We start from the raw sequence: 25761 nt of genomic DNA, 5'->3' as shown, positions 1-25761 counted from the left end.
AGCAATCCCACCCCCAACTCACTGCATTCGCAGTCATTGTTATTTTAACAGTGGCGAGTATTAGGATCAGTGAGTCTTCCTTTGTAGAGAAGCGTGAAGCTCATGAACACATGTAAATTGGGGTCCTGTGATGCAATTAAGATCTTGCAGCATAGGTTTCACATGGGTCATTAGGGGAATGCTGGCGGGATCGGGTAATACGTGATCAGTGTGCTGAAACTAAAGGAGAACTGATCTGAATAAAGCTGCTGCAGGTGCTCTTTCAGTTCATTGTTGGCTGTGATTCTGTGATCACTGCTTTGATGTGCTTTTGATACGCTGTTAGAAAAAAGAGAATTTAATTATGGGTGCTGCTCGAACTTCACTGTGTCAGGCAAACCCTCACCTGCCAAGGCTGAGGCGCACATTATTTCGCCACATAAACATGAAAACTTTAAAAATTGCAATCTCTGATTGGAAAGACATTTCCATGGTAACAGACAATGTTGAAACAATGGAGACTCTGCAGTGGCTCTCCAATACACAGAAGTGGTCAGACTAGTTTTAGTCACATGGCTAGCTGGCTAGGGCAGAGAAATTTGAGCCTCCAACAAGTGATGTGAAGAGACTGTTCCATTTAAGGAACTAGTCACATGACTAGCCTGCTGAGCACCCTGGGAGCTTTTTGAATTTGAACTCGCAAACAAAGGAATTGCCAGGCAGAGCACTGTGTGCTTTCCTGGAACTAAGAACACCACCTGCCTGCCTAACTCTCAGGGAACTGAAAGCATTGAAGGCCTGAAACTCAAAGAGAGAAAGGTTTGCCATGTGAACAAAGTTTTAAGAAGATTACTGAGCCCCAACGAAACACAAGAATATAACTTCAATTAAGGACTACAGCGAGCTCGAGATATATATCATGTTAGCATGCTAGTGTGAGCGCGACGTATATCCGCAGGCATGAACCGTATTAGAATTAAGGATAAAGTTTAATAAACGTAATCTTTCTGCTTTAAACCAAAGAAAGCCTGTTTGTGCTCAGTTATTTGACTGATAATTGGAAACTGTGAACACAGATTCACAAAAAGGGGAACTCAAAACACAGTGCTTTTAGAATTAAATCCTGTTCCAATAAGACCAGGTGAAGACAGCAAGAGACCCCCTAGACACATTGCTCACCTCGTCGTAACAACTGCATTGGACTGAAGAAGAGGAGGAGGATACGGAATTCCAGCAGCAAAGGCGTGATGAAGAAGGAGCTGCAGGTGGGCAACAGAAAAGGCAGCCACAGAGGGACAATGTTCGCAGAAGGCCTTACTCACCTCACAGGGTGTTCAGGCACAGGCTCAGCTTCCTTGGTCTGTCTGAGGAACAGTGCTTCAGGAGACTCCAGTTGTCAAACAGAATAGGTACGACAGGAGCCACATCACCATAGGGTGCATCATAGAGCTGCTGTTAGGGTGCCAAAGTTGAGGTTCAGGTGACTTGACTTCAGGGTCTGGAGATTGCTTGCAATACTCCCCAGCCAGAATCTCCAGAATAATAGTGAGTAGCTGTCTCCTGCTTAACATCGCTCAGCAGCGAGGACTAGAGATCCAGGAGGAAGGAAGTAAGAAGGAGTGCGTGACTCCTCATCGGATGAGGAGGATGATGGTGAGGACGAAGATGGAGGACATGACCCAATGTGTTCAGATCATCCTCTGGCCCGAGATGGAAGGGATGGTCTCATAGGTTGGTGCTTCACTTAGATATCTGTCCCCTCTAGAATTTTTATGTGACCAGATTCCCCCCACACCCACAATCCTGCTACCTTCACTTCAATGCGTTGATGTCCTCCAGCTTGTCACCATGAAAACATTGCCCTGACCTCCTCTTCTGATATAATAAACAAGCATAGAAGTTACTTTTAAAGCATGGGGCACTTGAAAATGGCAGAAGTGGCAACGTTTTTAATGTGCTCCACCATTCATATCATCGAATGCCAATTAGTGAAACACCCAAGTGTTAACCCTAAGCGATCTAATTAGCCATTCACTTTCTGCTTCTATCACTTCCAAGGGGTGCTTCTCCAGTGACTTGAGCAGAAATGACTATGATGAATTTTCCTCAGTCTCTGGAGATGCTCGTGGCCAATGACCTTTGTGTGCTGGAGCAGGTGAGGCTCCTGCTACTGGCTGCTCCTCTTGGACTTCTGCAGTAGCAGTCTGGGCCAGCTGGAATTCAGGCCCCAAGCTGATTGAAATGGATGAGGCACGCAGACAACTTGAGACAGGTCTACACGTACCTCACCCTGAAGTTCTACATCTCTGCCCCGCTGAGCAGATTAGAATAGACACCACCCTCCAGCATGTATTCTCCTGATCACTATCTGCTCCTGCTCAGGAGCCGTGAGACTCACCAGGTGTTGGCCTATCCATCTCAGTAAAACGCACGCCCATCCAATGTGCTACTGACTGCATGGGTTTCTGCAATGCATGTAGCATGTTGTGGTGCTTCTTTAGAAATCTTCCATCTCCTGGGGGCAGGGGCTCATGATCTTACTGTGAGGGCCCCAGAAGAAAGAAGTAAAGTGAAGATTTAGTAATGCGCCTTAGAAGATCTCAATGTGCACATGAAGCACTTAACCACACTGGGGTTAATGTGTTGAAGTTAGCTGAGGTGAATTTGGTTTGTGGAAGGTAAGGGGATAAAGGGATAATGTAAGCACCCTGTGGTCCATCAACCTCGCCATCACCAATGCTTAAGGTACTGGAGGTACCGCTGATCTCCACTGCCCCCTCTTTCAGGATCACCTCCACTATGTCTGGCGGTTCTCCCCTGGTACCTTCTGTCTCCCTGGAATTCTGTACTCTGTTCTGCTCAATGTGGAGAAAAGATAGTTTTATGACTGGGTAGCATGATGTGTCCTTCTTCTGGATGTAGTGCATACAGTGAAAGGGAGAATCAGACATTAAATGGAACTACATAGAATTTGCAGCACAGAAACAGGCCATTATGCCCAAATGGTCTCTGCCATGGTTTATGCTCCAATAAGCCTCCTCCTAACTCACTTCCTCTATCCCTATCAGGTAGATGTAAAAGAAGTAGGCATGTGATGAGTTTGTGAAGATTGGCAGCAGTGTGAATTGAGGAGGTTTGCTGAGAGGAGGTACAGGCCAAACAACTTACAAGTGATGAAATGCAAATGGTATTATTATCAACAGTGAAAGGAGGAAGCAGCAGGTGAGCATGGGTAAAGAGTGAGGATGAGTGGTGGTAGAGTTCACCATTGTGATTGGTAGTGAGGAAAATGATTCAGGGGTGAGGAGTATTATGTATGGCGTAGGATGAACAAGAGGGAGTAGAAGGAGGGGAATTGCAGCAGATGGGTAAAGAGGATGGTCCCTGACCTTTCTTGAGCTAGTTAGATAATTGAAACGTTTCCTGCACTGAATCCAGGTCCAAGGCAACATGCTCCTGCTGCTGACTTCCTCACCCACCTCAATCCAGACCCTCTTGGCTGTTGCAGCAGGTTTCTTCTTTCCATTTGTGGGGAAAACACAACCCTCCTCACCCTCACTGTACCCAGCATTGCCTCCAGGAAGGCACTGGTGAACCTGGGGGGGGCACATTCCCTTTCTTGGCACACATCCTTCCAATTGGCAATGACTATTTTCAGTTTTGGCAGTCCCTTCCCTCAGCCTCCCTTATGGAAGTGGACTGAGCCTTTAAATACTGGACAGGAAGTTGTGTCATGTGGGTGGCTGGCACATTCTCAGACATTGAATTTCATTGAGAAACCCAGAAACATTATTTAAATGACAGCTGGCTAGTAAAATCATCCAATGTCCTTGACCCAACCATCTTCAGCTGCTTCATCAATGACCTTCCCTCCACTGTAAGTTCAGAAGTGGGAATGTTCACTGATGATTGCATACTGTTCAGCACCATTCGCAACTCCTCCGATACTGAAGCAGTCCATGTCCATATGCAGCAAGACCTGGACAGCATTCAAGCTTGGGCTGATAAGTGGCAAGTTACATTTGTGCCAAAAAGGTGTCAGGGCAATGAACATCTCCAACAAGAGAGAATCCACCATCTCCCCTTGACATTCGATGGCAATACCATCTCTGAAACCCCCACCATCAACATCCTGGTGGTTACCAATGACAAGAAACTGAAGTGGACCAGCCATGTAAGTAATGTGGCTACAAGAGCAGGTAAGATGCTGGGAATTCTATGGTGAATAACTCACCTCCTGACTCCCCAAAGCCTGTCCACCATCTACAAGGCACAAGTCAGGAGTATGATGAAATATTCTCCACTTGCCTGGCTGGGTGCAGCTCCAACAACACTCATGAAGCACAACACCATCCAGAACAAAGCAGCCCATTTGATTGGCACCCTATCCACCATCTTAAACATTCATTCTCTCCACCACCGATGCCCAGTGGCAGCAGTATGTACCATCTACAAGATGCACTGCAGCATCGCACCAAGGCTCCTTCAACAGCACCTTCCAAACCCGTGACCTCTACCACCTCGAAGGCAGCAGATGCATGGGAACACCACCATCTGCAAGCTCCACCTCCAAGCCACACACCATCCTGACTTGGAACTATATCACCGTTCCTTCACTGTCGCTGGGTCAAAATCCTAGAACTCCCTTCCTAACAGCATTGTGGGTGTACCTACCTCACATGGACTGCAGCATTTCAAAAAGGCAGCTCACCAGCTTCTCAACCCTAATTAGGGGTGGGCAATAAATGCTGGACTAGTAGCGACGCCCACATCCCATGAAACAAAGTAAAAAATGAATGTCCACGTAATGCTGCAGGTTCATCGCCTGCTAACGCCCTCGCACCCCATGTTTCTATCCCTGAGTTAATATCGGGCCTATATTTTAGCTGTGGGCTGATGTGGATAGGACAATGAGTGTTTTAGGAAATGTAGTCCTTTAAATAACTCTCCTTACTTGAAATATATGTAATAAGATTAGTCATCCTCTTATCACAATGATTTAAACAGAATATTATGCTCAATTTCTCATAGAATCATGAGCGCATTTGAAATGCAGTTTCCATCCAGTAGTTTCATTTGGTATTATTTAGGTACTTATTTAACCTAACTTTTTGTTTAGATAATTATTTAACCTAACCTATAGCTTTTTTTGATGGGAGAGTTAGATGATATTGTTTATTGATATAGCTTGTAAAAGGTTAACGAGATAGAGGTGAAAGAAGCTACAATGTAGATTGATGTTGTTACGACCGCGGCGGGAGGAGTGCACTGTTAATTCAGTCCCAGTTCTCCACAGGTCACAACATATATTTAAATTTTTCTACTTACCGAAACCGTCAATCAGAAACTCTATTTTTCTCTCAGAATAAAGCACACTAACCAGGTTTCTTTAATAAACAATAAAATTATCCATTTATTATAAACCAAGTGTTAACCAATAATGAAGTAAACATATGCACAAATTGCAAATTGAAATATTAAAGCCCCTTATTTTATCCTAGCCCTCACGCACATACACATACAAAACCAGTTAACTGGGGGAAAAAATATTTTTTGTTTACAGCTGTTACAAAGAAATAGAAGGAAAAAAAAAACACTTATACTAAAAAGTAGGTACGGAAGATGTCCTTGGTTTTGGTGAGGTGTCCCAAAGGCGAATAGGTGGCTATCACTAGGATCTTCCCAGAACAATCCCTTCCAGGCGATGTTGAAGATCAGCCTTTGTAGGTTTTGAAGAGATGTAGCTACAGAAGGCTTCACATAAGTTTTACATCAGAAATGCAACAACAAAGGTTTCAATTCTCACATGTTCCATGCAAAGTTCTTTGAAAGATGCAAGGTTTCTGCAAACATGCAGGATTTCTTCAAATACAGGAGGCAACAGGAAACACATGACACAGGATTTGCTTTAAAGATGCAGGGATTCTTCAAAGTGAGAAAGATATCAGCTGTCTGGATTTTTTTCTGTTCTCCTGGCAGGCCAATAAGAAAACTCCAACTGCCTGTTTTTAGCCAAACCAATTGGCTTTTTTAAAGTTCAAAAGGAAACCAACTTTTTTCAGAAACAGGCCTTGTGACGACCATAAATCTTGACTTGTCATTTCCTTTCAAATAGCTCTTCAGGTCAAAACATAGCCTCCTGCTGTATTTACTTGAAATCAGATGCTTTCCAGTTCTTGTTTACTAGCCAAAACCAGGAACCTTCTGTGACCTTCCTTTTTGTACAAACAACCATAAAGTTCAGCCTCTTCAAGATTCCAGATGAATCAATGTTCACAATCCAACTACAATTTCTTCGAACATATTGTACAAAGTAAAATAGGAGCACTCATGTAACAATATGATCAAGGATTTGATGGAAGCTAATGATTCTAATGTTGCCAGGTGAGAGTAAATGTTTGTCAAAAGGACAATTAAATCGATTTGAATCGTAAAAATATGAAAAAAGATTAATATTAATATTCTAGAGCTTTGCATGATTTGAGGATCAGGGAGAATTTATTGAGAATTTTCCCTCAGGTGTCTAAATGAGTAAGGTATCATGAGAGGCCACATCAGATGAATTGTACATGGTTTGTGGAAGCAGCAGGTTTGCTGGCCTTTTGTCATTTTATGGGTTTTACAGAGGCAAAATAGTGAAGATCTTTGATATACAATCCCATAGATATCTAAGACCCAGGGTTACAATGTGCTCCCATCTGCCAAGTTCCTTAGTGTTTGGTTTCTGGACAAGCTGTTAATTAAATCATAAGAGTGTGAAGAATGGGTGTCAAGGGTACTGTTGCAGGTTAAAAAAAAATGACTCTGACAACTCGCAAGTGGTGAAATAACTGCATAAAAGTAATGCCGTGATTTACTGTAACCTGCAGGCTAAAACAGTTTATGTGGAGACAAGCATCCATGTGAAAAAATGATGCAGTATAAGTAGATGTAAATAAAGGATAAAAGTGCATTGTTATATTTGGCAAATAATATAATTATTTTTGCTCCATTTCCAGCTCTGTAATAAATTCTTTCTTTCTGAGCAGCGTGCCAAATAATTGAAAAGAATACTTAGCAGCATCAGTTAACCTAAATTAGCTTCTGACTGAACCTTTTTTTTCCAACTGAATCGAACATTAATTAAACTGGACACCTGCATCATGCACCATGTGTTGGCTTAATCCTCTGGTTAATTTACTGCATTAAATGTGCCAGGGGCAGGATTGCAATGATGTCACACATTTGAAGATAATGTGGTGAACCAATCTAATCTTGAGCTAATATCATGTCCTTTTACAATGCTGTAGTGATAGGGAAAACACTGCTCTCATGTATGATGTGCATCTCTATCTCTTAATTGTTTGTTATACAGTGGGCATGTGTGCTTAGAACTAATAAGATTATGCAATTGCCCCTGTAACATATTGTACAATAATTCTCAGTGTTAGTGCAGTTCAGAACAGTATAGCTGCAACAGAAATTTGCAATTGTATAGCATCTTTAACATATAAAAACAACCCAAGATACTTCATCGAATTTTAATAGACAAAATTTTAACACTAAGCCACATTAAGATATATTAGGACAGGTGACAAAAACTTCGGTTAAAAAGGTAAGTTTTAAGGAGTGAATTAAAGTAGGAAAGAAAGTTGGACAAACAAAGAATTTTAGGGTTGGAATTTCAAAGCCTAAGGCCCCCGAAGGCACAGCCCCATATGGTGGAGCGATGAAAATTGGGGATGTGCTCGAGGCCAGAACTGGAGATGCAGAGAGGTCTCAGAGAGTTGTAGGGCAAAGTTAGAGAAGAGTGAGGCCATGGAGGGATTAGAGCATAAAGATGAGAACTTTAAAATTGAGGCATTGTCAGAGAGGGAGCCAATGTAGGTCAATGAGCACAGGGATGATGGGTGAATGAGATTAGTGCGAGTTAGAATGTGGGCAGCAGAGTTTTAGATGAGTTCAAGTTTACAGTGGATGAAATGTGGGAAGCCATCCTGGGGAACAATGGAGTAGTCGAGCCTGGAGGCACCAAAACCATTTTTGAGGTTTTCAGCAGCAAATGAGCTGAGGTGGAGATGGGCAATATTAAGTAGGTGGAATTAGGCGATCTTGATGATGCAGAGGATAAGGGTTCAGAAGCTGAGCTCATGGTCAGATAGAATGCAGAAGTTGCAAACAGTTTATGATTGTTAGAATGACAAACACAGGAATTTGATGCAACTATGCCATTGTGCTAAAAGCACCATACAGAGAAGTATCATTCTTTAATGCTACCCAATGAATTGATCACAAATCTCTTGAATTCTTGATAATTTAGTAAAATCTTATACTTTGGAAAGAATGAAACTTTATGGTCTGGTACTGAATTTATCAGATCAAAAAGTCTAAGGTTCATTCCCCAGTTTGAACTGAGTTATCTAACTCAATTGGGTTCCTGCTTCCTAGCAGTGTATAGTTATGCCTGCTAGAAAGAGCACATTGTGGATGTATACGAACACGGGAAGAGGACTCAGAGAAAACAGAGGTCAGCACCTTCTCAGCCTGCTGCCTTCATCTGCAGCAAGTGCAACAGAGACTGCCATGCCAGAGTGGGGCTCTGAGCCACACTAGGTGATGTTTAACACAGAGTTGATGTCCAAGGTGCAAACCATTGTCTCACGAGACAGAAGACTGCCAGTTGCGGAGCGCAGCAAGGATGAATTGCTGGTTGACACTTGCTGCACTGATTCTTGAAGAATCACCACAAAGCTGATGTACTAGAGGACGGCGAGTGCTTGTAGATTTGTACCTGAGTGAAGGTTTGCACCTTCAGGACAGGAAGGGATAAAATGGATCAAAAAGCAATAAAAGCTGGTCACGTGTTACAAGGATTTAACACATAGCATGTTGAATAGTTAGGGCATCAGGTGAAGTATTTAACTTGCATAGATTTATATGTGTTTCAGATAATGGGGGTGAATTTCCACAGGGTTCTTTCTGCTCGCCTGTTGTTTATATTTCACTAGGGTTTCCGTGGCTCATCCAGGGCGTTAACCCATTTAAAATAGATTGGTGCAGTAGAGGGAGAAGAATTTCAGACCAATAAGCTACACACTTACAAATTCGTATTCTCAAGGTGTATAAAATAAATTTGAAAATTGCAAATGGAGGAATTACAGGCAAACCAGTAAACACTTGTTTGCGAGTATCCCACAGTGTAATTTCAGGGCCTGTGTTTATAAGGACTTTCTATTCTGTACATGCTTTCAGTGTCTGGGTTAAGACGTGGTTCAGCATATTCACGAAAGTTTTGCTCTGAAGTATTTGAAGCATCCTGTTAATTTTGTATGTAAGTAAATGGTGTGATCAGCAGTTGCACTATAGCAGTACATTTTATCCACATCTTAACTCAGAGGTGTTGGCGGCAGCCCGATGAAGGGTCACTAACCTGAAACGTTAACTCTGCTTCTCTCTCCACAGATGCTGCCAGACCTGCTGAGTATTTCCAGCATTTCTTGTTTTTTATGGCAGGCAGGCTGATGATTTATATTTTGTGCATGTTTTGATAGTACAGTGAAAGGAAATAAAGCACTCTGCAAATAGGATGCAGTTAGCAACCTGGCTGTGTATCTTGCTAGAAGTGCTAAATTGTATCACAAGTATAACAGGTTATTGTATGTTTTTAAGTACTTTTAAATGTTGAAGGTTAATTCTGTAATATATATGTGTAACGTTGTTGCAAGTTGAGATAGCACTAAAATAACAGCACTTACTCATTTTTCAGCCAACCCAAGTTCACTAATATAATAAAATGGAAGCATTAAGTTTATAATACCGGCTGATTCTTTGAGCAAGTGCTCCAGCCAGGAGAGGAACTTGCAGGCATCGCTGGTTGTGAAACAATGACTTTCCATCCATGTAAATTAATAGGCTGAAAGCATCAACCTTTACTGACCAACATTATGGAATGTTTCTGAAGACTTTACGTTAAGCTTTATGTCAGAGTTTTTTACCATTCAAATTTTGGCCATTTGGCGAGGTGATTTTTTAAAGAATTCTTATTTTATATAACAATGATGGAATTTCCCCCTTGTTTCTTTCTGATGATGAGAGGTAACTCTAAGTACTGTGAAGGTGCACAGCACAGATACCTGTGAAAAGAACATACCATGTAATCTTATAGGACTACAATTTGATTTGGAAAAAGATAATGAATACATTTTGTTATGTGAGATTACCAAGCTGAGTTGTATTATTGATTGTTTTTACTTCTGCTCTTTAGTCTTTTTTATAGTTAAAAGATGTTTCTATCAATGCAGGTGCAGTCATTCAGTTCCTGAATTTTTCAACTGAAGCCAATCATGATTTCTTGGAGATTCGAAATGGGCCGCATTATACTAGTTCTTTAATTGGACAGTTCAGTGGAGTAGATCTCCCACCTGTGCTACTCAGCACCACTCACGATACCATCATCCACTTCTACAGTGATCACTCAGAGAACAAACAAGGTTTCAAGCTGATCTATCAAGGTAGGAATAGCAATATCCAAATGTTGCTCACTTAAACATATTTCAAAAGGGACATAAGCAGAGACTGCATAGTTTGAAAATGTTATTTTTCCGTTAGTGCTGTACAAATGTGAAATGAACACCCAGCAGAAACTCCTCACATTGTGCTTATAGTGGATGTGTCCCAAGAGCTTGAATAAAGTTGCAATATAGTTTTCAATTGAGAGAAAACAGCATGAAAGATATGGACACTTTTCCAAATTACAAATTCCTGATGGGATATTTGGAGTGAATGTTGCCCTCACAGCCCTGTAAGGTCTTTTTTTATTATTTAAAAACACAGCTGGATAAATATAAAGGGAAGTGAAAGTTGTGAGGAGTTAGACAGCCAGAGTAAGACGTGGAGAGACAGGAAGACAAATGTTAAGTTTTTATAATAATATTTAAAAAAATTGGCCCTGATGAAATTCCTTCCTCCATTATTTGAGGAGAGCCACTAATTTTAATTTTAGAACCAAAATGTTCATGACTAATTTATTTTATTTTGTGATGTGTGAACAATAAGAATTGCACATGTTTTGATAGTTTTGTGCTGATCCATTTTTGCTTTATTAGAGATGGAACAGAAGTTCTTTTGTAGAAAATTAAAATTTTTGGCGAATTTGCATTAATATCAGTTTTAAGTATGTCCCTGAGGGAGCACAGCATGGAGGTATAACTCATAATGCAAGAAAACTCTAAGAGTTGGAAAGATTTACGCCAAATCCCTCTTTTTGATAGTTCATGTTCAGTGCGGTTGGAACAAACCTTTTGTCTAGTGGTAACATTCCCGCCTGAGGGTTTGTCTAGTGTTAGCATTCCCACCTGAGGCTGAAGGTGCAGGATTCAAACCCCGCTCCAGACTGTCACTGTGAGTGGAGACCGGCGTTCCAGAATTCAGAGCCAGATTGATATCCAACAGACTAATTGCATCTGAGGAGTATGGGCATCCCCGTCCCCCTCATCAGATGCCTTGTGAGAGCCCATAACATCCTTGAGCTACATAAGAGTAGCCACTCTATCAGCTGGTATAAAGATCATTATGTTTATGGAAGGAGTGTTCACATCTTGTCAGACTGTTAATCAGCCTGCACATCCTTCCATTGCTTCACACTGTTCTCCAAGGGAAGTGTGTAAAGATAAGAAAGCAGCATGCTTGGTATATACTTCCCTATAGGAAATTTATCATGGGAGAATTTAATTTAAGAAATAATACAAGTTTAACTTTCAAAATGAATTGCGGATAGTGTATTAAAGTGAGAGTGGATGGATTTTTATGTATATTAATCTTGTATCAAATGTTAAAAGACCTGCATAAAATATTGGTCTCATTGGCTTAAGTCAAATAATCTGGACCATCTGTAACAGAATGGTAGTGTTGTCAATGATTCATGTCATCAGAAAACCATTTAAATGATAGTAAGGAATAAGAGCAGATAGTAAAGCCAGACAATTGTACTTTGAATTGTCCCACTAAATCTTGTGGACAGAAACACTGCCAAACTCATCAATCGGAGCCAGGTAATAAAGATTGTCTAATGGAGCTTTCTATGAAAAAAATTACCCATGAACATAGAAACAGGAGTAGGTCATTCAGATTCTTGAGCCTGTTCCGCCATCCAATTAAATCATGGTTGATCTGTATCATAACTCCATTTACCCACTTTATAGAATAGATCATAGAAGAGTACAGCACAGAAGGAGGCTTTTCAGCCCATCGAGACTATACCAGCTCTTCCGAACAGCATTCCAATTTATCACAACTTCCCTGCTTTTTCTCTGTAGCCCTGCAAATCTTTTCTTTTCACTTAATTATCCAATTCCCTTTTGAAAACCACGATTGAATCTGCCTCCACCACGATCTCAGGCAATGCATTCCAGATCCTAACCACTTGCTGCATAAAAAAGCTATTCTTCATGTCGCCTCGGGTTCTTTTGAAAATCTGCCTTCCTTACCCAGTCTGGCCTATATGTGATGGCCTATATGTGACTGCGGACCCACAGCAATGTGGTTGACTCTTAACTGCCCTGTGAAAAACCAGTCAGTTGTACTAAACTACTCACCACCATCTTCTCAAGGGCAGTTAGGGATAGGCAATAAACGATAACCTTGCTAGTGGTGCCCACATCCAATGAATGAATAAGAAAAAATATCAGTCTCCCCCTCCTCCCTCTTCTAGCAGTTTGTCCTGCTTTGCAAGGCCTCTGCTTATCCTTCAATTCATGCTCAATGCCAAGAGCAAGATCTAGTGTCCACTCATATCTGGGAGCAACTGGTCTGTGCACAAGCCTTTAAGTCAGCAAAAATGTACTTCAGCGCCTGCCAGATCTGTTGATTATTGAAACTTTAACCAACACCAGTCAAATTGCAGCAATCGCGAGAAGAAAGAAACAGCAGCTACCCTGTAAGTAGCTGATGATCCATGGTGGGAGTCCTTCATGCTGTTGAACATATGTTCAACTGTTGGAGGTTAGGAGAGGGTGTAAGCTGGAGCTTGGAGCTCCAAAATAGCAGTGCTGGCATCATATGAGTGTTACACACTGATTGACATCATGATCTGCCTGCTCTGCGTATTACCAGTGAAGTGTGTGCACCCTTTACAAAAATGGCGCCTGCCGCTCTTCTTATCAGAAGTGTGCAAGTGCGCCAGGGGTGCCTTTTTGGAACTTCAAGGGGTATATTAGGGACCAAAAGATGGGTGCTGCCGGTCCCAATTTGCCTCCGCACAATCCCCATCTCCTACTATTGCAGTTCTTTCACTAATGCAGACCTATTTGAATTGACTACAGATATTTTCCTTAGTTTTTTTCTTGCTATTTGACAGTGTATAATGGATGCGCAAGATTGTTACAGAGCTGTTATTATTTCTCAAATAGATCTAGTGAAACTCGCCTGAACAGCAATGGAAGCAGTTATTCCCATTTTACTTCATTAAAAACTTTCAGCATTTTGAACTCCTCCATTAGATCTTCTCTTAACCTTCTCTTTCGTAATGAAGGCTAAATTAGATAGCCCCTGGAAATGGGTGAGAGGATTATGATGTGCAATTAACCTGTGCCCATTGATTGATATGCAGACAGCATGCCAACTTCACATGCTTGCTCATTAGAATGATTTCTGCATGTCACCAGTGCCAACTGTGCTATTCATTGGCTGCATGCAACAGCAGAAGGCCCAAAATCGTAAATTCCTAGCACTAATTAAAGCTAGCCTGCACCTCTTAAAGGAGAGGTGTAGTTTGGCTGCAGCAGATGCTGAGAGTTGTACAGGAAGTGAATCTTTCCTGGGAAAAAGTAAGGAATGTGCAGTATGGGAGAAAGCATACTTCAATGTTTTCAGACACTGCGCTGGAAGTCTTGATGGAGGAAGTGGAGAAGAGAAGAGATGTCTTGCTTCCGCAGAGGAGCAAGAGATGCTCCAGACACATGGTTAGAAGGCAATGGGAGCAGATAGCCACGGAGGTCAATACTAGGAGTCAAGCCCCAAGGACCTGCATGGAAAACTGCAAAAATCTCAGTGACCTCACACGAGTGGTGAAGGTCAGTGAATACATCTTCAAATACCACATTTTACCAACTGCACCACTAGCCTCAGACATTCCTCAATACACCACACCCCCATCACTCACCTACCAACAATTTCTATCAATCAGGACTCATAACTGACATTCATGCTTCACCTCACATTCTTAGCCTTGCTGCAAGCCTCACACCCACATCTCACAGCTTGCACACATTGCCAGCTACTCAGCCACGACAGCCAAACAGATTGCACCACACTCACTGACACTCTGTCACTTGCAGGAAAAGGTAGTGCACAACTGGAGGCTGCAGGAGCTAAGCGAAGTGGGACATGGGTGCCTGAATTTCCTAACTCCCACGGAGAATACGGCACTGGTCATTATCGGAACCATTGTTGCTGAGGCCACGGCCAGTGGTCGGGCTAAAGCCATTGAAGATGACAGTATCCTCATACCTAATCCTCCTTCTCATATCCCCATTCCCCTCATCCCACAATATCTTCTGATTTCCAAGCAGCAGATGGTGTAAGCATACACCTCTTACTTTGCCCTCCCTTCTCTCACCATAAACTTACATTTGTGCCTTTCTCCTTTTAGATACCCAAGAATTGTAACCTGGCCAGGCAGTGGAGGAACAGCAAGAAGAGAGTGATAATGAAGACAAGCTATCACTTCATTTCAGACTCGCAGTCACCAACTCAGATATTGACACTGCCTGTATCTTAGAGGCTAGATTAGCAGCAGGATCTGCACGTGGTGTGACACTGGGCATGAGTGTGCTACAGCTGGGACAGGGGAAAATGAGATCACAGGTGGAAGCTCACTGGAGGGTAAAGTTGCACAGTAGTTCTGCTGCAGAAGACTCAGATGAGTACTTCGGTGAGACAGCCTACAAAAGAACGCTGAAGGGTATACACAATGAAATGATTGTTGCATTGGAAGATCTGCCAGAAATCCTGCAGTCAATGTCAAGGTGCACGGAGGAATTTGGCACCAACTTGGCACAGGACTTTGTGCAGAGCTTGCAGCCCATATTTTCCAGCATGGAAGTGGTGACCATTTCCGTTCACAACCACGATGCAGCGTCCGATGGCTGATGTTGCAGCTTCAATTGCAGCAAAAGCAGCTGCCACCCAACACCTGAGGGTTATGTTGAATCTCAACTCCCATCATGGCTGTGGATTATAATGTGCAAAGGGGCTTGCAGGATCTCACAGCAGTCCAGTAATCTATCCTCCAAAAGATTACTGGGATTGCTAAGGCACCGCCCGGGGCAGTGGCAATCGTTTTACGGAGTGCAAACCTGCTGCCCTTCCTCAGGCAAACAGCATTCATTCATCCTCCCACCATTGCCACTCTGCCAATGCCCTTCCAGCCAGCCCAGACAGCTGCTGTCCATGCCGAGATGGTGCAGTCTGCAGCTGCAACTTCTAGGTCCAGAGAAACACAAGGGGGTGAATTTTATGCTGCCTGCCATGGCGGGTTTGGAGACGAGCAAAGCATGTACTCAAATGGGATGGTGGGGGGGAGACCCGCCCGATTACACGCTCTTCCCACCTCCAAACCCGCCTCCGCTGAAGTTAAGTCCAGGGCAGGAAGGCTTGTGAACAGCCTTTCTGCCCCGATGCCAATTGAGGTCCTTAACTGGGCAATTAAAGCGGGGGTGGGGAGACACGGATAGGTTTGTTCCCATATTAAAAGGCACTTTGTGCCTGAATGACATAAAATCTGGAAGGGGAAGGCTTGCTGAGAGCCAACCCCCCCCCCCCCCCCACTGCCCTTGCTGCCAACCTCCCTACACCCCTTCCCTCATGTCGCCACCCTGTGAGACCCCTCCCACTCTGACCTACCTGTAGCCTGGGTCCGGCGCCTATCCCAGACCTCGGGTGTGTTCTCCACTGGCAGCAGCTACCGCCTCTGCAGTGGTGGTGTGCAGTTCAAGAGCTCTCAGAGGGCAGGGCTTCCGTCAGCAGGGTCCTTGATCCCGAGGAAGACTGCCACTGTCCAGTTAAGTGCCTAATTCACACTTGACTCGGCAAGCCTCCCACAGAAGGGGCGCACAGGGTTCTCGCTGGCGCTTTTGTCAGAGGTCGAGGCCCCCATCGCCCGGATAAAATCCCAACCAAGGTTATTCTCGAAAGTCATGCTGCAGCCAGTGGGGTAGTACTGCGCGGGAGAACTAGGCCAGGCATGGAAGACAGGCACCGAGGGAAGGCACAATGCCTACTAGTGCATTCATGTCTGGGGGGAACTGGTTTGTGCAGAAGCCTTGAAGTCAGCAAAAGGTCTTTCAGTACCTGCCACACCACTCGCTGTAGATGTTTGCAACTTGAAAGCACTATAGAAAGCTCCAAACACTTACATATCATAGCAACAGACAGAAAAAAATTCAAGCAGCAACTTTCCTGTAAGCAGTTGATAATTCCTTTAATGGCACTGGGGGTGATGGGGAGGGAGAGGGGAGTCCTTACTATTACATAATACATGCTCAGTGGTGTGAGGTTGAGAGGGCACTAGTTGCAGTATTATATTCCAAAATGGCACTGCTAGCATCAAATCAGCACTGCATGCTGCTTAATGTCATTGTCTGCCTGCTCTGCATACTTCCCACAGAGGTTACTTGTGCCTATGCTAACACCCTCACTGAGATGGCCTCTGGCGTGACTTGTATTAGCCCAATTTCATGCCTCAGTTTTTGCATCCCTCCTCGTAACTAAACCTCTCATCCTTTGTATCATCTTGGACAATCTCTTTTTTGCTCTCTTCATGACCTTGATATTGTACGCAGTGGGTCTGAAAAGCTGTGGGCATGCGATTCCACCAGTTATGCTAGGATTGTGTCCGTCAGTGCCATTCAGCACTGATCTTGCATGTAGTTTGCATGGTCAGAGGGAGGGCAGCTCATTTGCATGCGGCTACATGTACTTGCACCACCACCTCATGTAGTGTATCTCTGGCACCCACTTACCTCATGTCACCAGAAAATCCATCACTGGCCCAGCATCAGGGAACAAGAGAACAGCTCAGTTATCTCCAATACCTTAGCTATCTCCCCTTTAGCTCCTGGATGAAGAGACAAAATCAGGTTGCTGTAAATAATACTTCTTTCTTCAGAGCTCCAGGTCTCAACCCTGATCGTTATGCACCAATGCACGATCTCCCCTTGGTCAGGCCTACTTGTGACGATCTGGAGGCCAATTTGTGTCAGGTTTCTCAGTGTACTGATATCCAGTCCTACATCAGATCCTTTCTGATTTATATATGTTTGGTATTACCTCTTTCCCTATGTTTTATATCCATATTTATAAAACATTGGATCATTTTTATTACAGTTTTATAAATTCACCTTCCCACTTTTTAAGATTTGGTCTAGCTGAATTGTTAAACCTCTGTTCCTCTACACATTTTAGAATTTTACCATTTAGTGTACACAACCTCTGTTTGTTCTTCCTCTTAACATGTATCACCTGACCTTTCCAGTGACATGCACCTGCCAAGAACAAATAAAAAACTCTCATTTCCATCTACCTATCTTCCCAACCTACTAACCTGTCTGTGTCCTACTTAAGTCATTTGCAGTCCTCTTCATAGTTAACCATGCTCTTTAATTTTGTATCATCTGAAAATTTTGATATTGCGCTCCTTATTTCTAAGTAAAGATCATTTAGAAATATTGAGAAGAGCGATTGGCTCAATGCCAACCCCTATTTACATCCCTGCTGTCCAAAAGAGATCCATTACTCTGTTTTCTGTTCTGTATAACCAATTGTTTACAACTTCCTATCACTCCCATTCATACAATATACCTTAATTTTTATCAACTTGGCTTCTACCTGGCACCTTATTAAACACTTTTTTTGAAAATCCATATACACAGCATCTGCTACATTATTTCCTCAGTGTACTTCATTAAATATGTCAGACACAAATTGCCTTTTACAAATCTATGCTGGTAGTTTGTAATTAACTCATGCCTTTTCATTCCCTATTGCTTTTAGCAGTTGCTATGTTAGAAATGTTAGAAATATCTATCATGCTTTTCAGTAGGGCACGGAAATAAAAAGTCTCACTTTAATTAACTGAAATGCACAAGCATCTCACTTGAGTCCGAAAAAGCATCAGGACCATCTGCAGACTCTACGCTATGCCTCATAATGAGGTTCCATTATTTCTGTGATTAAATGTGAGAGCCTTAGTTAATACTCTGTACAATTAGCTTTCTGGAAGAAAACAATACTTTCAAAAAAGTAGGTTATTTTGAAATGGCCCATATTCAGAATACAACAGTTTACAGCAGCGAGTTAGTGATGAGGAAAGCAGCATGAAACACAAATAAAACTGAAAAATAAAATCCTGCAAAAGTTTCAGAGGTTTTTGATTTAGATGCATGAGATGAATTCATAACGAAAAGTCCTGACTCCAGTGCGCCCACATGAAAATCAATTACACCCACTCACTGCTTTGGTAAGTGCTAAGGGAAATGTAATGCACTAAATTTCTATTTTCTCTCTTAGGTTTTTCTTGCCGCAGCCATTCTTTTCAAAATTGTGTTTCAGCTTAATGATCTGACATTTTTTTTAATTACTAAAGACTTTAAGGTTCAGCAGATGCAAGTTGGAGACTCAGAGGTTCCAGCTCAGGTTGGAAAACTAATAAGATTTGTGTGAGGCAGAAGTATGCAGTGGAAGAATGGGATCAGAATACCATGTTTTTTCTACGTATTGAATAGCTACATATTTTGTGTTAGGGAAGGGAGATCATTGTAAACACATCTATTTAAAGTTATTTCTGCCTCTTTTTTCCCTTTGCTGTCCTACAGCTGTGCATCAATTGATTGTGACTTATGACCGACTCTTATGCCTTTGCCCAGTTCCAATTTAAGTGGGTCATTAGCAGCTGTATGAGACCAGCTCAGAAATGACTGCCTCCAGTTTATTTTCCCTTCATCCTTAGTGCTCAGCACTTCTCAACCATGGCAGGGTAAAGACTCAGTCATATAAGGGATCACATGGCAAAATTCTAAACCTCAATGGCTTTGTAAGCATTTTAAATGGGTCTTAATGCAACTTTTTTCTCAGGTAGAAGTGAAGAACTAAAGGTTTCAGGAATATAACTGCTTTAGACGGATGTAACTTTCTAAGATGTCCAGGGGTCTTCCTACAGCCTTACAAGATGATTATCTCTATGTCATATGATACTGACCTTCTGATTATGATTTCTTTTAGCTTATGAACTTCAAAGCTGCCCTGATCCACAACCATTTCAAAATGGCTTTGTCATCAATTCCGATTATAGTGTGGGACAGTCTATATCATTTGAATGCTACCCTGGATACGTGCTGATTGGGCAGCATGTTCTCACGTGCCATCATGGAATCAACAGGAATTGGAACCATCCATTCCCAAAATGTGAAGGTACTTTCTCGATTCATTTTTTTTGCCCCTTTGCATTTCATTTGCTATTTTGTTCAGCATTCTTAGGCCCCTCCTCTTCCTCGCGAGCAGAGTACTGAGAAGGCAAGCAGTCAGCAGTTTAAAGGTACACAAAGGAGCTGTATTTGATTTGGCTTTGAAATGTCCTATTCTTGCTCAGAGGAAGTGCATTTTGTCCACCACAAGCCTTCTCAGGTTCCATGAGAAATCACAATATATGGCATTGCTTGTCCTTGCAGTAACTTCTTGTGCCAGTTGGCTGTTCTACACCTTTATGAAATGTATTTCTGTAGTGTAAATTCGACTTGTAAGCACTTCAACCAAGCAGGATTAGGAATTCTTGGGGCCTTGGGCACCAAAAAGATTTGAGGCCTCTCTACACCACCAATTGACTCCCTGCACCAATTCCTATCCATTAAAACATAAATTTGTAGTAAAATGCATGAAGAATTAGACCCATAGAATGCTTAATCACTGCATTAGTAATAAAGCAGATCATATAACCATATATTACATTTAAATAAAACTTATCCAGTTGTTATATGCAGTTCTTCTGCGTCATTGTGAGTTTTACCAGAAGTCCCCTATTGGCTGGAGCCCTTGAGCACAGACCCCGCAAGTCCATGTGTTAGTCTATCCCTGCACATGAAACATTTGTTGTTTGTAACACCTGTTATTAATAGTATTCTCTCAAATGATGCAAAATTAGGTACTGTAGAGGAGCAAAGAGATTTGTGTCTAAGTACCCAATCATTAAAAGTTAGTAGACAGGTCCAGGCAGCAACGAAAAAGGCTAATGGAATTTTGGGCAGGAAATCCATCGTCTCTACCAAGAGAGTATTTTGCCTTAGTAAAATATAAACTGACCCCCAAGGTCAAAGAGTTGTAGTTGCAAAAGAAAATCTTTACTTACATCTTCTGATGTCAAAGCAACTTCAGTTGTGAAAATTAGCACCCTTTAGGATTAGAACTTCTCCTTTCACTGGGTTTACCAACCTTCAAACTCATATCAGGTTGCACAGAGGTTGGGGATGCAGGAGCTCCCAGCATAGGGACGAGCAAGTCCCTTCCCATGGTCCCATTCCCGCAGATATGGGGGAAACCATGTTGAGGGCGGATGGATATTCAGCCCCAGAGAGCAACCCACCCCCCCACCCCCTGATCCTGCTCTGCTATTAAATAAGATCATGGCTGATCTTCAATCACAAAAAAATGACTTGCATTTATATATTGATTTTCATGACCACCAGATGTCTCAAAGTGCTTCATAGTCAATGAAGTACTTCTGAAGTGTAGTCACTGTTGTATTGTAGGCAGCCAATTTGCACACAACAAACACCCACAAACAACAATGTGATAATGACCAGATAATCTGTTTTTGTGATGTTGCTTGAGGGATAAATATTGGCCAGGACACCGGAGATAACTCCTCTGCTCTTCTTTGAATAGTGTCATGTGATCTATTACATCCACCCAAACTGGTAGATGGAGCCTTGGTTTAACATCCCATCCGAAAGACGGCACCTTCGACAGTGCTGTGCTCCCTTGTACTGCACTGGAATGTCAGCTTTGATTTTTGTGCTCAAGCCCTAGAGTGGGACTCTATTTTCTTGCCCGAACTCCATATCCCTTGATTCCCTTAAAATAAATCGATCTCATACTTGAATATACTCATCAACTCAGTATTTATAGTTGAAAAGGAGGATAACTTGCTGGAAGTCCCGAAAAAATTAATAGCCGATAGGGGACTTTAACTAAGGTAGAAGCCCATGGCGTTGAGGGCAAATTATTGACATGGTTAGAAAGTTGGTTGAGTGGTAGGCGACAGAGAGTGGGGATAATGGGTAAGTACTCCGATTGGCAGGATGTAACTAGTGGTGTCCCGCAGGGATCTGTGTTGGGGCCTCAATTATTCACATTATTCATTAACGACTTGAATGATGGCATAGTAAGTCATATGTCCAAATTTGCTGATGATACAAAGTTAGGCGGCATTGTAGACAGTCTAGGTGATAGCATAAAATTGCAAGGAGATATTGACAGACTAGGTGAATGGACAAAACTGTGGCAGATGGATTTCAATGCAGGCAAGTGTGAGGTTATCCATTTTGGACCAAAAAAGGATCGAGCAGGGTACTTTCTAAATGGGAAGAGGTTAAGTACAATGGATGTCCAAAGAGACTGGGGAGTTCAGGTGCATAGATCTTTAAAATGCCACGAGCAAGTGCAGGAAATAATCAAAAAGACTAATGGAATGCTAGCCTTTACATGTAGAGGATTGGAGTATCAAGACACAGAGGTTATGCTGCAGCTGTACAAAATCCTGGTTAGACCCCACTTGGAGTACTGTGAGCAATTCTGGCACCTTAGGAAGGATATATTGGTCTTGGAGGGAGTGCAACATAGGTTTGCAAGAATGATACCTGGACTACAGGGGTTATGTTACGAGGAGAAATTACACAAATTAGGCCTGTTTTCGCTAGAATTTAGAAGGTTAAGGGATGATCTGATTGAAGTCTTCAAGATATTAACAGGAAAAGACAGGTTGGAGGTTCTAAAACTAGGGGGCATAGTCTAAAGATTAGGACCAGACCGTTCAGGAGAGATGTTAGGAAGCACTTCTTCACACAAAGGGTGGTAGAGGTTTGGAACTCTGTCCCACAAACAGCAGTTGAAGCTAGAACAGTCGTTAATTTTAAATCTGAGATAGATAGATTTTTGTTCAGCAAAGATATTAAGGGATATGGGTCAAAGGCAGGTATATGGAGTTAGGCCGTGGATCAGCCATGATCTCATTGAATGGATGGACAGGCTCGAGGGGCTGAACGGCCTACTTCTGTTCCTATCTTCCTATGTTCAACTGAGCATCCACAGCCACTCTGGGGTAGAGAATTCCAAATGTTCACAACCCTCTGAGTGAAGAAATTTCTTCTCCCCTCAGTCTGAAATGGTCAATCCTTTATCCTGAGACTATGCCTCCTAGTTCTAGACTCTCCAACCAGGGGGCGACAGTCTCATTTTCCTAAACTCAAGAGAGCATAGGCCCATTCTATTCACCCTCTCCTCATGGGACAACTGTCTCATCCTAGGAATTAATCAAGTGAAACTTTGTTGCACTCCCTCTAAGGCAAGTAAATCCTTCCTTAGGTACAGAGACCAAAACTGTACACAGTACTCCATGTGTAATCTCACCGAAGCCCTGTACAATTGCTTACTCTTGTACACAGTCCCCTTGTAATTCCAACTTCCCATTTGCCTTCTGCCTGTGTCTGAGCTTATTTCCCAGGCCCTTCAATGCATTTCTACCAGAGTTACAGCAAGAGTGCGCCAAAAGGCCTGTGACTTTTCAGCATCACTAACATTAAAGATTCAATTATATGGAACAAAATCCCAAGTGAAGCCTCCATGTGATTCAGTCACCAAGGGAAAAGCCAATGACTAAGAGAGTTTCAATTCACCTCTCACTTAAAGCTCATTAATTTTACTCCCAGTTCCTTCTCTCAGAGGAAAGTGATAACAGGACTACTTTTGCAAATGTAAAATTAAAGGGATGTCTGGAATGCATAATAAAATAATGGGAGGGGAGAAATATGGCAAACAGCAGAAGACCTTAATGCAGACCTCAAGAAGGATGGCAATACTACAAAATTTAAGAGAAATCGATTAATCCACTTACAAATATGTAGTAAAGCTCAATTTTCTTACTAAGTAATATGAAACAATCTTTAAATAACTTGGACTTCAGACACTGAGCTGGTCAGGCAGCATCTGTGAAGAGAGAAATAGGAGTTAAAGTCTCAGGCTGATGACCTTTCACCAGAACTGGAACATGTTAGAGATTAACAGTTCCTAAGCAAATACAGAGCCAGGGAAAAGAGCGCAGGGAAAGAAGAAAAGGGGAAGTCTGTGATAGGGTGGAGAGCAGGAAAGATTAAATGACAAAATGGGTGAAAGGTACAAGGCAAAATGAGGTGATAGTACAAATAAGAAACAAAAGATGGGCCCAGGTCTATTGGTTGTGAAAGCAAGTTTTCCCACACACATGATCAAATATGAGAAGTGAAACTGATACCAGTGTAGGTGAACAGGGTAAAAGAGGTAACTGCGAATCCTGTCAGAGAGAAGATCCTTCAAGGTGGTCAGTTCAATCATGGAAGTTGTCAGCTAAGCTAAACCCTGCCCTCAACAAATCGCACTCTGCATGCATATCTGTATGCTTTGCAACTGTTTTGTTTGTTATTTAAATAGAATTTAAACTATTGAAATAATGGCTAGAGAAATTCAACACATAATAATTAGATTATTACTAATATTGTACTCTGGTTTCAACCTTATAGTGTCCACAGAAACATAAACTTTCAAGGGTCATTGTTCTTGGCTGATATCTTGTTCCATGGCTCAAGAATATTGGAGCCAGAAGTATATCTCAGCAAACCCACACTGTCTGAAACTAACTAACTCAACACAGATCAGGAATAACATCTGTCACCTTCATGCTTAATGCCATATCATGCAGTATGTTTATTCATTGTACATTCAAGGGTCATATAAATTAGTTGTTGAATGGGAAAGAGGATTATATAAAATGCTGCACATGGAGTCAAGCAGGATGCTGTGATGTGCACAATGGAATACTTCGATAGATTTGTATTTCTTCCAAGTGAGTTGCATGTTCAACAGAGCTCTTTATCAATATTTTCAGTTCCAGTCTTCCCCTAAATCAATCCTTGGACTAATGTCTAGAATACTGGAATACAATTCTGGGATGAACAATTTCACTGGTGATAATAAGGGCACTGTTAATTTTGTTATGCCGACGAGCAGCTTGGCTTAAAGATTTCAGCAATATTGATTTTTAAAAGTATATTAATATCTGCTGAGGTTTGTAACTTCGGAAAAAATAGCGTCTAATCTTTGGTTGAGCTGAGTAAAGTTTCTTAACAGGGCTGACATTATTCCCATCAGCTCATTACACATCAAGCTGAGCTTAGCTGGTTCATTCTGACAATGTAGCTCTTGGGACTCGATTACATTTGCAACAGAGAACTTCCAAAGTTGGTTTTGAGTTAAAATATTTAACAGTTTTAGGCTCTGTATCGAAACAACGGAGCAGGAACAGACCATTCGGCCCCTCTAGTCTGTTCCACCATTCAATTAGATCTTAGCTGATCGGTATCGTAACCCCATCAACCTCCCTTGGTTCTGTAACCCTTTATAACCTTACTTCTGAAATGATCATAATGACAGCTATAAAGGCTGGGCTAAAGAATGGCGAGTCGAAGAGACTTAGCAGTTGGCAGGAAAAAAGACAGAAGCGCAAGGAGAGAGCGAACTGTGTAACAGCCCCGACAACCAATTTTATCTGCAGTGCCTGTGGAAGAGTCTGTCACTCCAGAATTGGCCTTTATAGCCACTCCAGGCGCTGCCTCACAAACCACTGACCACCTCCAGGCGCTTACCCATTGTCTCTCGAGACAAGGAGGCCAAAGAAGAAGAAGAAGACAGTACTGTGGAATCACAAAGTCTGCTGTCTATACAGGAGAGCCACTTTTACAAATCAGTGCTTCTGATAGAGAGTCTAGGTCACTGAGAGCACATCTGAAGAAATTTTGGATGGACTTCCCATGGCTTTGCAATTTTTGTGAGGCTCACTGCCATTTTTCGTAAAATCAGTCTTGGTTCAACAAACTTAGTAAAATATATCATTACATAAAAAATCTTGACAATTCAAGACAGACTTGATGAATGCAATCATGTTTAATGCATTAGCAAAAAAGAGTTGGAGGAAAGGGAGTGTACGCTGATTAGCTGGATGTGACAAGTGGGGCTGATTTTTTTGTCCTGGGGTCGGGATCCTGACGTTGGGTGAATCTCCGGGTCCTGACCCCACCGCACATCGGCGCCTGACAGCTGTAGTGATTTTTGATGGGCAGGCCAATGAGTGGCCCGGGTGTATACTCGTCATCCAATTGAGGATGGCAGGTGGGCTTCTGAGCCTGGAGGGCACAGCTACTTCATCTTGGTGACAGAAAAACTAAAGGGTGACAAAGTCTGTGAGTAGTGTCCAGCCACTGTTAGGGAACAAAACTAGCAGTGTGAGGGATTGCTCCAATACATTTACCACAAAATGCCTGAGTCTAGTGCAAAATCAAGGTACAAGAGGTGTTAGGCATGAGTGGCCTGTCTGTGTGGCATGTTTTCGCACAGCCTGTAGTTGCCTGGAACTAGTAAATAAGGCCAGTAAGACTAAGAGGAAGAGCAGGCAGGGAGATGTTGCGGAGCACATCGGAACTGGTGGTCTGAAGTGCATTTATTTCAATG

The 25761-nt window shown here is 42.3% G+C and overlaps 1 protein-coding gene across 3 annotated transcripts in view; it reads left to right on the top strand.

Moving 5' to 3' along the window:
• Positions 1-25761, top strand: part of LOC137355859 (CUB and sushi domain-containing protein 1-like) — a 1186508-nt gene that overhangs the window by 800992 nt on the left and 359755 nt on the right. For all 3 annotated transcript variants that reach the window (XM_068021465.1, XM_068021474.1, XM_068021456.1), the window contains exons 36-37: positions 10260-10469; positions 19234-19422. In XM_068021465.1, the coding sequence (XP_067877566.1) occupies positions 10260-10469; positions 19234-19422 (399 nt within the window). The remainder of the gene's footprint in view (positions 1-10259; positions 10470-19233; positions 19423-25761) is intronic.

This window comes from Heterodontus francisci, chromosome 3, assembly GCF_036365525.1.
Source record: "Heterodontus francisci isolate sHetFra1 chromosome 3, sHetFra1.hap1, whole genome shotgun sequence".
NCBI classification, from domain to species: domain Eukaryota; kingdom Metazoa; phylum Chordata; class Chondrichthyes; order Heterodontiformes; family Heterodontidae; genus Heterodontus; species Heterodontus francisci.
The sequence above is the reverse complement of the archived record's forward strand: the minus strand, read 5'-3'. Positions and strand labels throughout refer to the sequence as shown.